Source organism: Camarhynchus parvulus, chromosome 17 (assembly GCF_901933205.1).
Source record: "Camarhynchus parvulus chromosome 17, STF_HiC, whole genome shotgun sequence".
Taxonomy (NCBI): Eukaryota; Metazoa; Chordata; class Aves; order Passeriformes; family Thraupidae; genus Camarhynchus; species Camarhynchus parvulus.
The window spans coordinates 1,027,396-1,039,681 of record NC_044587.1 but is presented as its reverse complement, the minus strand read 5'-3'; the positions used below and the strand labels follow the sequence as shown (position 1 = coordinate 1,039,681).

Sequence of the window (12,286 nt, the reverse complement as noted above, 5' to 3'; positions counted from 1 at the left end):
TGAAATATTAATACAAATATGTCCCACACTCTCATAACCTGTTCTCTATTTTCATTAATTATTTTTGAATCTCTTGTCTCAGAACATCTTATAACTTTGAGCTCTATCCAAAAGTTACACTATTGCTTTCAGTGTCAGTGAGGTGCTTTGGGAAGGACTGGACTCAGGAAGTGCAAATTTCCCAAAAGGAACCAGCACCCATCTTGGCTGCTTGTTATTTCCTTCTCCTGTGAAGGAGGAATTCTTCACTATATTTTTCAGCAATGTGATATCATTTTTGCTCTGTTACACATCCCCTGATGCAGTGTATCACTTGTACCTGAATTAGGTCTGTAATGGCTGAAGCAGGGAGCCTCTCACATTGGGTCTGCTCTAACATGAGGAAAGAGCCTCTCACTCTGTTCTGACATGACTGCTTGGGAAACTGGGGTTGTAGAGATATCTACCTTCCATGAACCAGCTGGGCTGTGTAGAGCCCAGAATTTATGTATATGTGGAACAGTAATTACCCTTTTCATGAGGGGATGGTGGTGGGCAGTGCAGTTTCCTGTCCAGAGTGATCATTCCCAAAGAGAACTGGGCTCATGTCTTTGATTTCCAGCAGTTAAAGAGGTTGCCTCTGTTCTCTTGAGCTGTTTCCTACGTTTTCCCTCATTGGTATTTCTTGTGTGCTGGGAAGTACACTCTGATTTTTGTGTCTGTGCAGGGCTGGAAGCCTTGGAAGGCTGAGCCTATCAAAGCTCTAAAGAAGCAGGTTCTGCTCGAGCCCCTTTGTACTGTGAGCGCTCCAGGCGATGCTTCTATTGCAGCATTAGAACCAAATAACCTTTTGTGGCTTTGACCTTTTACCTTTTTCTTCTTGCAGACATAAAACCAGCCAACGTGTTTATAACAGCCACAGGGGTGGTGAAGCTGGGAGATCTTGGATTAGGCCGGTTTTTTAGTTCTAAAACCACTGCAGCACATTCCTTAGGTAAGCTGGTACTCGTTAAGCAGGGCCTGGCGTGCGCTCTCAGCTCTGATGTTCAAATGCAGGGTGTCCATCCCCCCGTGGTGACACGAGTGGGAGTCAGGGCATGGGGACTGCATTTTAAATGCTCTTTGCAGGCATTAATAGGTATCTTCTGTTTAAAAACCTGTTATTTTTTCTGGAAGGCCTGGCCTGGTGTGTGTTTTACAGCACATGTGGCAAATGCAGCTTTTCCACTCTAAACAGCGCTTTGGCTGCACGGTGCTTGCTGGAGTTCAGTGTTCCCCCAATACGTTTTGCATTTTACCTTTGGTCAGGGCTCTGCTCTGACAGGGGCTGGGACTGCCTGAGGTGGGTGAGCCCTCATGGCTCATCTGTCCCAAAAAGCGACTTCACTTGAAATCTGGCCTATGCTTTGAACATCCAGCTTTTCTTCATACCTCTTCCACATATCTCAAGGTTGTCTTCCTCATTTTTAGTTTTAACATTAATTCTAGTGCTATAGAAAATTGCATAGTTATGCAGTTCATTCTTCAAGTCTTACAGTATAAAGTATTTCATCATTGTGTCTGTAACCTCTTGAGAGGTGGCTGATTTTCAATTTTTATTAAGGGGTCTGAATTTTTTGAGTCCCGAAGGTGCTTCTGTATTACAGCAGTGAAGGAACTTTGGCTTTTGGTGCAATATTTAAGCTCTTTTAAACTAATGTCTCTCAGTTGACTTTGGAACACACAATATTTGTTTCACATTTTTGTTTGTGCAATTTCCTCTGCTGACTGTGTCTTGCTGAATCCTTTCTTGGATGTGAACAAATTTCATTGCTAATCCTGGCCAGCAGCACTGGGCTTCTCATGCACAAGGAAGGAAAATACCTGCCTTGTTTTGTGTGTGCTTAAAAAATAGGAGGCATTTCTATAGTTTACTTTCGTAAAATAGGAGATTTCAGATTTCCCTTTGTATCAAAAGCTGTCCTAGGATATATCCCCACTGTACTTAATAGATAAAAATAAATCCTCTTCACAGGAAGTTACAATCACATCATCTGAACAGGCCAAAATATGATCATGTCTAATTATATGATCTTATCCAGTTTGACTGCTGCACTTATTATATTAATAAGAATAAATTGGGGCTTGGAAACGGGCTGCACATGTAAGCCGAGCTTGTGACCTTTACCAGGGCTGCTCCCTCTTAATTGAGAAAGCTGGAGTAGGAAGAGCTCAGCCCCTGATGCACAAACCCTGCCCTTCCTCACATCACCAGTGTCCTGCAAACAGGTGAGAGGTGCAGGACAGGGGGAGCAGTGAGTGAGACTGGAGGTGTTGTGGGAGGGATGGACACATCACCATTTCCAGCAGTTCTTGGATCCAAGTGAAAAAGAATATTTTAACAATCAAAAAATACACAGATGTGAAGCTTCTTTCTAGTTTTTTGTTAATTTGCCAGAGCTAGAGGTTTTGTAGCAGCAGGAAATGGACTGGTGTTGGGTTTGGTTTAATGAAGACGTTTGCTGAAGGAGCTGTGAGGGACGGACGCCCCAGACCAGACCAGAGCAGGGGGCACCGGCGCGGGCCGGGCGCTTCCCGCTGCTGCGTTGCCCTGGCAACCGCCCCGAGCCATCATTTCTCTGGCTGCTGACCCATGAATTGAGCGTGCGGCTTATGCAAATATATTCATCTCATTTCTCCCTTTGCTTGTATTTGCTAGCAGCAGACTGGCATGAAAGGGCATCAGGCAGCCCCGACCCGGCTGACAGGTGTAGCAGGGGCTCGGCAGCACCCGCCGCGCGGCGGGAACGGAGCCGTAATTAGAGCAAGGAACAGAATGAACGTCAGATGAATTACCAGGCAGCAGATCATATTTGTCAGGGAGGATTGCATACATAAAAATTAAGTGACAGTACATGCCGAGGTAATGAAAGAAAAATGAAAGATTTGCCTGTACACAGCTCGTGAGATGCCGGCGAGCGCCGAGCTCCGAGCGCCGGCGGGAGCCGGGAGCGGCAGCGGGACAGCGTGGGGCAGGGAGAGCCCTGGCCCCTGGGAAACCTCCACGGGCACACCTGCCACAGGGGCAGCATGGGCACCTGCAGCCTCTCACAGTGCAGGGACAGGCAGCAGGAACCAGCTGGGGCTGCAGGAGTTCACAGGGTGACTCAACTGCCACTGCCACTTCTCCCTGGAGAGGAGGCAGGAGATGCTTCTCCGTAGGGAAGAGCTCTCCCTGTGTAAGCCTTACCAGCAAATTCATTTTTGAAAGGTACTGGGTGTAGCTGAGGTGAATTTTACTATTTGTTACAACATGGTGGTTCACCTTCCTTCCCTAATTTTAGACTTGGCAAACTTTACACTAATCTTGATAGATCTTATTTTAATAGGAACTATAATAAATACAGAGTATTTTCATTAATAATACAATGGATAACTTTTTTGAGAACTGGTATAATGTCCATTTTTAGCCAAATAAGCTTGGCATTATCCGGAACTTCTGACTGGCTTTACATTTTGAAGAAACAAGAGGAATAAGAAAAACATCCAACCAAACCCCAAAAGAAACCAATTTTACACAGAATAGTCTTGTTTTGGAGCAGATGATTTATTATTTATTCTTGGACAAGAATATACTTGGAGCAGATTTTCCTTCTGGGAGATTCACATAAGTCAAATCTTCCCAGTTTAGAACATGCCAATAGCCCTGGATTGGAGTACATGGGCTGTTACACGTTCCTTCTGGTTCCTGCTTGGATGTCAGGGTGAGCAGGGAGGAACTGAAGAGCTCTTCAATAAATGGACCATTTGTCTGCCTTCTTTTCTTTCTTTTGCTTGCCAAGCCAGTTTGCCATCTGAAACAAAATCTCAGGGCTTGGAGGGGCTGGTAATCAGGACTTGGTAAGAAAAAAATGGACACAAGAAATCCACTGAAAATGTCACCAGCCAAGTGTGTTTGGAGTTCTTGGTTTGCCTCTAGTTCAGTATTTGTAGAAGAAAAGAGAGCTGCAGAATTGCTGCAGGTAGATTGTACTATTGACATGTGAAAAACCCAGCCAGCCAACCAAAAAACCCAACCCAACCACAGAACTATAAGGAGTTTGGAAGGATTGTGTGATTCAATTATATGAATGAAAAAAAAAAACCAAAAAAATAAAGAGCTTAGGACAACAGGTCTTGTAACAACAGCTGCAATATTATGCACAAAATATTTCTTGTTTTTCTCGAAGAGTAAGTAGATTTCATCTCAGCTAGGGGTGAGTTTCTGAGGAAGCATCGCTCATGGCTGAGCCATGTTTGCAGATGTGAGAGGAATGGAATTTTAATTTCATTTTCGGAATAACTTTGCCACCTTTGCCTTTGTGTTTTCCTTGTGAAAGAAGAGACTCTGCTCCTAATCTTAACTGAGAATAATTAGCATTTCCTTACCTTGGATGTTGCAGCTATCCCAGGGCTGTTGTAGCTGCCCATGGGCAGTGCTGGGAGAGCAGGAATGCTCTGGCATCTCTGAAGTGGCTGATGTTCCAATGAAGGGCTCCAACTTCCAGAAACAGAGCAGGAAGCTCCTTCCTTTACCATAATCTTCTCTGTGGTTTTGTGACCTTTGTAACTTCAAATGCATTACTCTACCACCTGGTGAGTAATGTTGAATCTGAGCAATATTTTGTATTTTCAGCAGGGCAAACGCTGAAGAAAGTTTCTGATTAATAGTCTCCGATTAGACTGTTCTTGTCAAATTGACTAATGGGATGCAAGGGCGAGCCCGGACTGATTGCACTGGAAGCCTTGTGCAGCTTCCTAGAAGATGCTCATTACAGGAGATTCCCACGTAATGTTGGACAGGCCAGAAAGAGAATTGGCCTTGTCAGTCTTTTATCATGACAGTTATTTAAAAATTAATGCATCAGTTTGGAAATGCAGAGCCCTGCTTGTTTGTACATTTGCTGACAAAACTTCAGTAATGATAGGTAAATGTGCAAGGTGGGCTCCACAAAATGAGCTCAGGCGTGGAGTGCTCCCGGAGCCATTAATGGGCTGGAGCAGCCCCGTGCCCCTGCAGCGGGGCTGGTGACGCACTGAGCCGTGCCACAGCCCTGTCACAGCCGTGCCATGGCCCTGTCACCTCCCTGTCACAGCCGTGCCACAGCCTGTCACAGCCCTGTCACCGCTGGCACGGCCGGGGAGACGAGATCTGAGCCGACAGTGGGGCCCAGCAGAGCTGCTGCCCTGGCAGCGGGGCCTGGCTCCATAGCCCACACACTGCTCTTGGTGCCCACGCGGTGACCTGGAGTAACGGAGTGCCAGAGCAGCCTGGGCACCACAGCGGCCACGAGTGGGGCTGCTGCTGTGCCCCTCCTGCCCGCCCCGTGCCCCACAGCTCCCAGAGCTCCTGGCACGGCTGGCAGAGCAGCAGCGAGGAGGAGTTGCAGCTGGGGAAGTGTCTTATGCTGCTGCTCAGTGGGGACTTCCAGAAGTGTCTTCCACAACTTCCTGGAATGAATCACCATTTCTTCTGCAGCTGCATATTTTTAAGCAGGAAAATGAATCAGTGCTATCCCAGCCAAGTCGGTTCTTGTACAGAAACCTGGCAGATGTGTGGGAATTACTTGGAGAGCTGTCCTGTCCATCGTGTGGACAGAGCCATGGAAAGCCTCTGGATGAGTCCTGTCTGTTCCTGGTGTCCCAGGAGGTTACTCTGGGTACACCAGTCCAGTAAAAATCCTTAACTACTGCCAGGGCTCAGGTCTCCTCCCTACACAGGGGCCTTTCACAGGCAATTAAACCCAGCCGGGTCTGGGGCTGTGCCAGTCTGAGCTGCACCTCCTGAGCATGGAAACAAAGTAATCTCCTTGTGTTGTAGTTTTTATAGAATTTGCAAAAATATAACTTCTCATTAGGATACTCTTCACATTGAAAGGGAAGTAATTTCTAAAGTGAAAGACCTGGAAGCATGAGCGGAGTTCATCACACAGGGCAGCTGATTGCTGAACATCTTGAGGGTCCAAATAAATTATCTTCTGTGTGCTGGGTCACATGTGCAGGTGCCAGGGCCTGGTTTTGCCTCTCCAGGTTGGTGCCCCAGAACTCATTTGTTTCCCACAGTGTGCAGATCCCTCCATGGGAATGCTGGGGAAGGTGGTGACTGTTCTTGCACCTCTAGCACCATCCTTCAGCTTATTAGTCCTGCAGCTGTCTTCAGGCAGCATTTCAAACAGAGAAATTGTAAACTGAATATTACAGGCAAATTAAGCATTTGCCATCATGTGAGAAAAGGTCTTTAATTAGGAGAAGGATACACTGGAATGCCAAAAGGAAAAAAAATTGACAGGGGACAGACAAGCAAGGGGAAGCAGGAGAAAAGAGCATATACAGTCCTTGGATGTTTTAATAAATGATGTATCTGAGGATTATTTGATGTAGTTGAGACTGCCAGGATGTCTTGTATTTTCAGTACCACAACTGAAACTTATTTAGGATTTTAAAAAGAACCTTTTTGAGGTAAGGAATTTATTAATAATTTCCTGTAACTTCTGTCCAAAATACTGAGTAAATTTCTTTTGATAAAATGCAGACTTGTGGAAGTACATAGAAATCCCCCAGCTTCTGACATAGCTGCAAGCTGGAGCAGGGTTTTAAAGCTTGGAATTATCTTAGTTTTTTTCAGACAGGTTTTGCATTCCTGGCTGGCGCTGGGTTTAGTGTCCCCTGCAGTGCCTGGTGACGTGTCAGAGGTGCCCCTGTGACCCTCTGTGCCCTGCCAGGTGAGCACCCAGTGATGTGCTGGCCCCGAGTCCTGCTCTGGTGTCACAGTCATGACACCCAGTGCAGCCTGGTGAACCAAGAGCATGATCCCTTCCAGCGGCCATCCAAGACACTCTGAAAGTTCTTGGGAGCCTGGAAGGGAAACAAAACATTTCCCAAATGTCAGAAATAGAGAACATATTTTCAACCATGTTCCCCACTCTCTGCTCTGTTTATGATGATATATTTGGTTCTAATCAGCTCTTTGTGCTACAGCTGACCCTTGAGTGAAGTCTCTGTCTGTATGACACAGGTTGCACAGTCACTTGTGAGGCACTAACCCCTGGTTTGTTTGTTTTTGCAGTGGGAACTCCCTACTATATGTCCCCAGAGCGAATACACGAGAACGGCTATAACTTTAAATCTGATATCTGGTCTTTGGGCTGTTTATTGTATGAGGCAAGTATCTTCTCACTTTTTTCTCCTGGGTTTTCCATAACCACACAGTCTGGGTCAGAGATTGAGTAGGTCAGACTGCCTGTAGTCAGCTTGTTGAGAATCCTTAGAAGAAGCATTTGGTGTTCATTGTGCCCCTCCTGAGCACGAGCGAAGGGGCTGTGCCAGCCAAAGTGAATTTGGGTCACAGGAGATGTGGAGGGTGAAACAATGAAAAGCCAGCTCACTGCATCCCCCCTTCCTGCTGGGAGCAGAGCTCTGCTAGGGCAGCATGGTCAGTTTTTCCTGACTGTATTAGTTTTGAAAATAGCAAATTGATTTGAATGCAAGGTACTGGTTTCTTAGATGGAATTCTGACCAATTGTGGTATTTTAATCTTGGGAGCTTCCAGTAAGGAAAAACAAGAGGTTTTATGTGATGTGAAATCAGTGTCTCTAACTAATGTATTATGGCTGGAATTTTTTCTACTTGTACATTGTCTTACAGCTTGAGGCACAGACTCAGAGCAGACACATTTGGATGAACTGCCCAGTGTGCAACTTGTTCTTAAAAGCTGTTACATGTATTTTGAAAATGAGTGTTATGGTTTTGTAACTGTGCTTTTGGTTTTGTGATTTCATTTTTAGCAGGGATCAAAGGGTATCAGTGTTGTACTTCTTTATAATCCAATGTAAATCTTTTTTAAAATGGATGCTTCTTCCAATTCAAGTGACAGTGCATGCCAGCATTTAGAAAGCTTTTATCCCCACCCAGAGAATTAAAAATCCCTGGGATGTGTAGTCAAGAATATTGCTCACATCCTCTTTGGTTAACAAATTATGGGAATTGATGACATTTTGCTTCTCAACACAACTTCTGGTAATCCCATGAAATTAGAGAATAAACAGAAATGTAATTCATCTTGTGAGCACTTCAGCTGGTTGACTAAACAAACATTGTAGGACATGATGGGGTAAAAGTGAAGTTCCCCATCACATCTGTAAGGCTCAGAGCTGGGCTGTGGCCCTGCCCTGGGCTGTTGGGAGCAGTGAGAGTGGGCCCAGTTGGACTCCAGTGCCCGGCTGCTGCTGCAGTGCCAGGCTGCTCTGAGTCACTGCAGGCTGAGCTCCCGGAGATGGGATTCCAGATTTATGCAGAGAGAAATATTTAGCGTTGTGCTAAGATATGTTTTTGTTGCAGGCAATATGGTCCCCTTATGGCACAGGAGTCTTGGTACTCCTTGTATTTCAAGAAGCTGAATTAATTGCACACTAAACATAATTCTCTGGTAGGAGTAGCAGTACTACAGTAACATCTGAAAAATTTGGCATGTGAAGCGTTTTTAAATTTCCTTCCTACGTAGGTAAACCCTAACTTAGGGAACAGGAGCTGTGAGATATTGCAGATTCCAGGGAGGATGGGACAGGTACCAATTTTATGTTTAGTAGTTAAACAACTACTTGACTTCTTAAACTTTCTAGAATTTTGAAAATTAAGCATCAGATCTGTGTGTCTTTGAAGGAATTGTTTTATCTGCTTTAATGTCTTGTAAGGAGAATGTTTTTCCGTTTGGCTTAGAAGTAAGGGAGGGATGCTTGTTTGGGTATGAGTCACTTCTGATATTTCTCCAGATAGATTGTGTAGATAAGCTGCAGAGAGATTTAATGTACAAATTGCCTTCAGAGACATGTGTGTCCACTGGAATCCACTTAGGGAACATTGAGGGCTTTGGGACATGATGCCCCATAGCACCACTTAACTTTGACATTGATAATAATAGTGATTTTTATTAAATCTTATCAATATAGTAGTAACTGTCTTCATCCCTCACTTCCTGTAGATATCTGTCAGCAAGATAACTTGGAGGGGATAAAAATAAGTTGTTAATTCCCAGAATGTAGCTACAAGCAATGACTTCAGCAGTCCTGGCAAGATGATCAATTTAAGCACTAACAGGGATTCCCATCTCTGGATGTTTGAACCAGTCCTGCTGCATGGTGGGCGTTTGCCATGGAGATCTGCCTGGCCTGGGGTAATTGCTCTAATCAAAATGTCAGGAGCAAACCCCAGTGCAGCATCACAAACTGTAGTTAGTGAGATACTCGCAGTGCCTCTGGTCATGGCCCTGCAGCCCTGGCTGCTGTGGTCACAACTGGGTGCTCTCTCTTTCCACTTTAATTCCCTGCATTTACCATCCCAAACCCCACAGTGTGTCCTTTTCATTCCTTTCCTTTTGCACATGAGCACTTAACTAAACCTGGAATGAAAAGTTAATGGGAATTGGAAAGCCCCTCTCAACCTCCCTGGCATTATTGATGTGTGTATTGAGATCTTGGAGACCCTGTTTAACCCTTGCTTTTCTGTGTTTTCCCTAATGCCCCCATTAGTGCTCTCCCTGGAACAGTCTGTGCTGGGTTCTCCAGTTTGTTTTAGCTGATTGAGAGCAGTTTGCTATCAGTCCTACTTGGGGAGTAGAGTCTCTAATTAGACTGTGTAATTTTTCTCCTACTGAGTTGCCTACTACTGTCATAACAGTAATGAAGTAACTGTGACATTTCACCTTTTGCCTTCAAAAATCTTCCAAACGCTCTTGCCCAGTGCTGGGGTTCTTTGGGATCCTGTCAGGAGACTCTTCACCCTCAGGTCTGTGGGTTTGTGAGGAGTAACTTAGTGTTACTCTTGATAGTAGTGGTGAGGAGTGAGGAAGAAACATAGGTTTCTTCCCCACGTTCTTTAAAAGACAGGTGTATGTTTTAAAGCCAGAGTGGTTTAACTTGGTGTGTTCTGCATTGCTCAGCACTTGGATGTGTGTTTTTGCTGAGACCCCCTGGCTGCAGCCCCTTCCTGCAGTGCCCCTGGCAATCCAGCCCAAACAGAACTGCTTCTGTGTCACCAAATCACTAGTAATGCATCAATCCTGGTTCCTCACTGTGGGCTAAGAGATTGGAGGATTTGGTCTTGGCTCTCTCCAATCCTGCTGGGAGCTCACTGTGGGTCAGAAAGAGCCAGAGTTCTCCAGACACTTCCACTGCACAGGTAATGAGCAACAGACCATTAATCATCAAATACCCCCTTAATGTGCAGTGAGAAGCATCAGCTTCACCTGGCCTGGGATGAAGCTGAGAGGAAAAGGAGCACATTGATGAACACTTTCAGTAGTTTTGTTCTCATATCTGCCTGGGATACTCTTTTCTAAATAGCAGATTTCTGGCAGGAGATACATTTGTTTTGAGGTTGTTTAGGGGTTTTTTAAAAGATTAAGTACATTGCTCATGCTTACAAGATTCTTCATCTTCTAAGCAGCTAAATGTTCAAAGATAGATGGTTGTATATGAGAGGGTTTCAGAGTTGTCTTAGAGCCAGCTGAGTTCTTGCTGATGGGCTGGTGGTCTGAGCATCCTATTTCTTGGGGTTTTTTCTTGGTAACCCTGGCAGAGCCTGGCACCAGCCCTACAGGGGCTGCAGAGCTGTTGGGGTCTCGGAGCAGCCTGGGCTGGGGAGCAGCAGCATCCTTTGCTCTGCTCACTGGCAGAGAACAGAATTGGCTCTCGCAAACTGGCAGCACCAAGGGCTCTCAAATCCTTTGTGTTTCTGAAACATTTTCTGGTTTTTTCTTTCCAGATGGCAGCTCTGCAAAGTCCCTTCTATGGAGATAAAATGAACCTGTTTTCTCTTTGCCAAAAAATAGAGCAATGTGACTACCCACCTCTTCCAGCTGAACATTATTCTGAAAAGGTAAATGGGGGAGTGTGGTTGCAGGGGAGCGGGGAGGTGCAGTGAAGTTTCTCCAGGCACAGGGAAAGGGAGCCCAGGAGAATCCCCCACATCTAGGGAAGAACAGGGGATGGCCAGGGGGTCCTGGATACTTGGCTGAGCACATTACTTTTGTGGTGTCTGAATACTGATGAGCTAAATCAAAACAAAAAAGATTTCTTAATGTGGGGGATATTGTGAAACTGAAAGTCTATGGTGCTGGCAGAAACCAGGAGTGAGCTGTGGGAAAGCCCTCTCCTCGTTTCCTTTCCCATGAAACATTTCATAAAAGAGCACTGATATGTTTATGTTTGTTTATGAAGTCTTCAGTGTGTGACAAAGTGGGGAAGGATTCATTTTAAGAAAAAAAGAAAAGCCATTCAGTTTAATGCAATATGCACCTGTACAGCAGCTGTCCAGGTTTGTGTGTCTGGACATGAGGGATGGGCAGCAGCATCTGAAGCAGTGCATAAACCCAGTGTCCCAGTTCCTGCTAGCCCAGCTGCAGACACGTGTGCTGGGTTTCCTCAGGGCCTCTTGAGATGAGCTTGACTTTTTTCTGCCTCACCTAGACAAAGCAGCTGGATTTCCTTAACCTCCTCATTTCTTACAGTGCCTTCTGTTTGAAAGGAAATGGCTAATGGCATTCTGAATGTTCACTACATCCTATGGGGTTTTTCTTTTGTTTCACTCTACCTCAGCATCCTGAGGAGGAGGCAGGAAGCCGGGAAGTACCGAGCACAGCCTGGCCTCCGCCCTGGGAGGGACCCTGCACCAACTTCACTTTTTGCTTTATTTTTCCTTGCCAAGTAACTCGTGCAAAACGGTGCTTTGAGAACTAGGCTGTAGAAGTGAATTTTACCATTTTTTTGCCCCAAGCTCCGTAGCAGCGCCCAGCTCCATGCATCCCTTTGCTGTGCTGCTGCAGCTTGCATTTCAGGATATGCCTGTTGGCAGCAGGAATTAGTGTAAGTTGACAGATGTGTTTCCTGTCTTTACAATTACTGTCTGTTTGCTTCCCTCTGGCAGTGCTAAAGAGTGTGTGGAGTGCAGTGATACAGTCAGGGTGAGAAGGATGGTTTAGAGCTCAAAGGCGCCGGGTCCCAGAGAACTGCAGATGGTTCATGCACTATTAACAGGATGCTGGGGAGGCTGTGCCTGTGGCTGCAGCTCCTCAGCTGCTGCTGGTGCTCACTGGAACAGCACAAACAGGGAATTAGAACAGGGCTCCAGCACCAACAGCATCCAGTGTGTACTTCCTTGGAACAAGAAAGAGGAATAAGGCAGTGTTTTTTAAGCTTTAGTTTCCTTTCAGGGATGTTCCTCTCTGTGGCTTTTTGTGCCTCACCAGTCCAGATTCCCCTGTGAGTAACTGCATGCTGCTGGAAGCAGGAGGAGC

At 45.6% G+C, this 12,286-nt stretch overlaps 1 protein-coding gene across 2 annotated transcripts in view; it reads left to right on the top strand.

Moving 5' to 3' along the window:
- NEK6 (NIMA related kinase 6) overlaps positions 1-12,286 on the top strand; it is a 44,531-nt gene that overhangs the window by 28,954 nt on the left and 3,291 nt on the right. For both annotated transcript variants that reach the window (XM_030961153.1, XM_030961154.1), the window contains exons 7-9: positions 866-973; positions 7,064-7,158; positions 10,756-10,869. In XM_030961153.1, the coding sequence (XP_030817013.1) occupies positions 866-973; positions 7,064-7,158; positions 10,756-10,869 (317 nt within the window). The remainder of the gene's footprint in view (positions 1-865; positions 974-7,063; positions 7,159-10,755; positions 10,870-12,286) is intronic.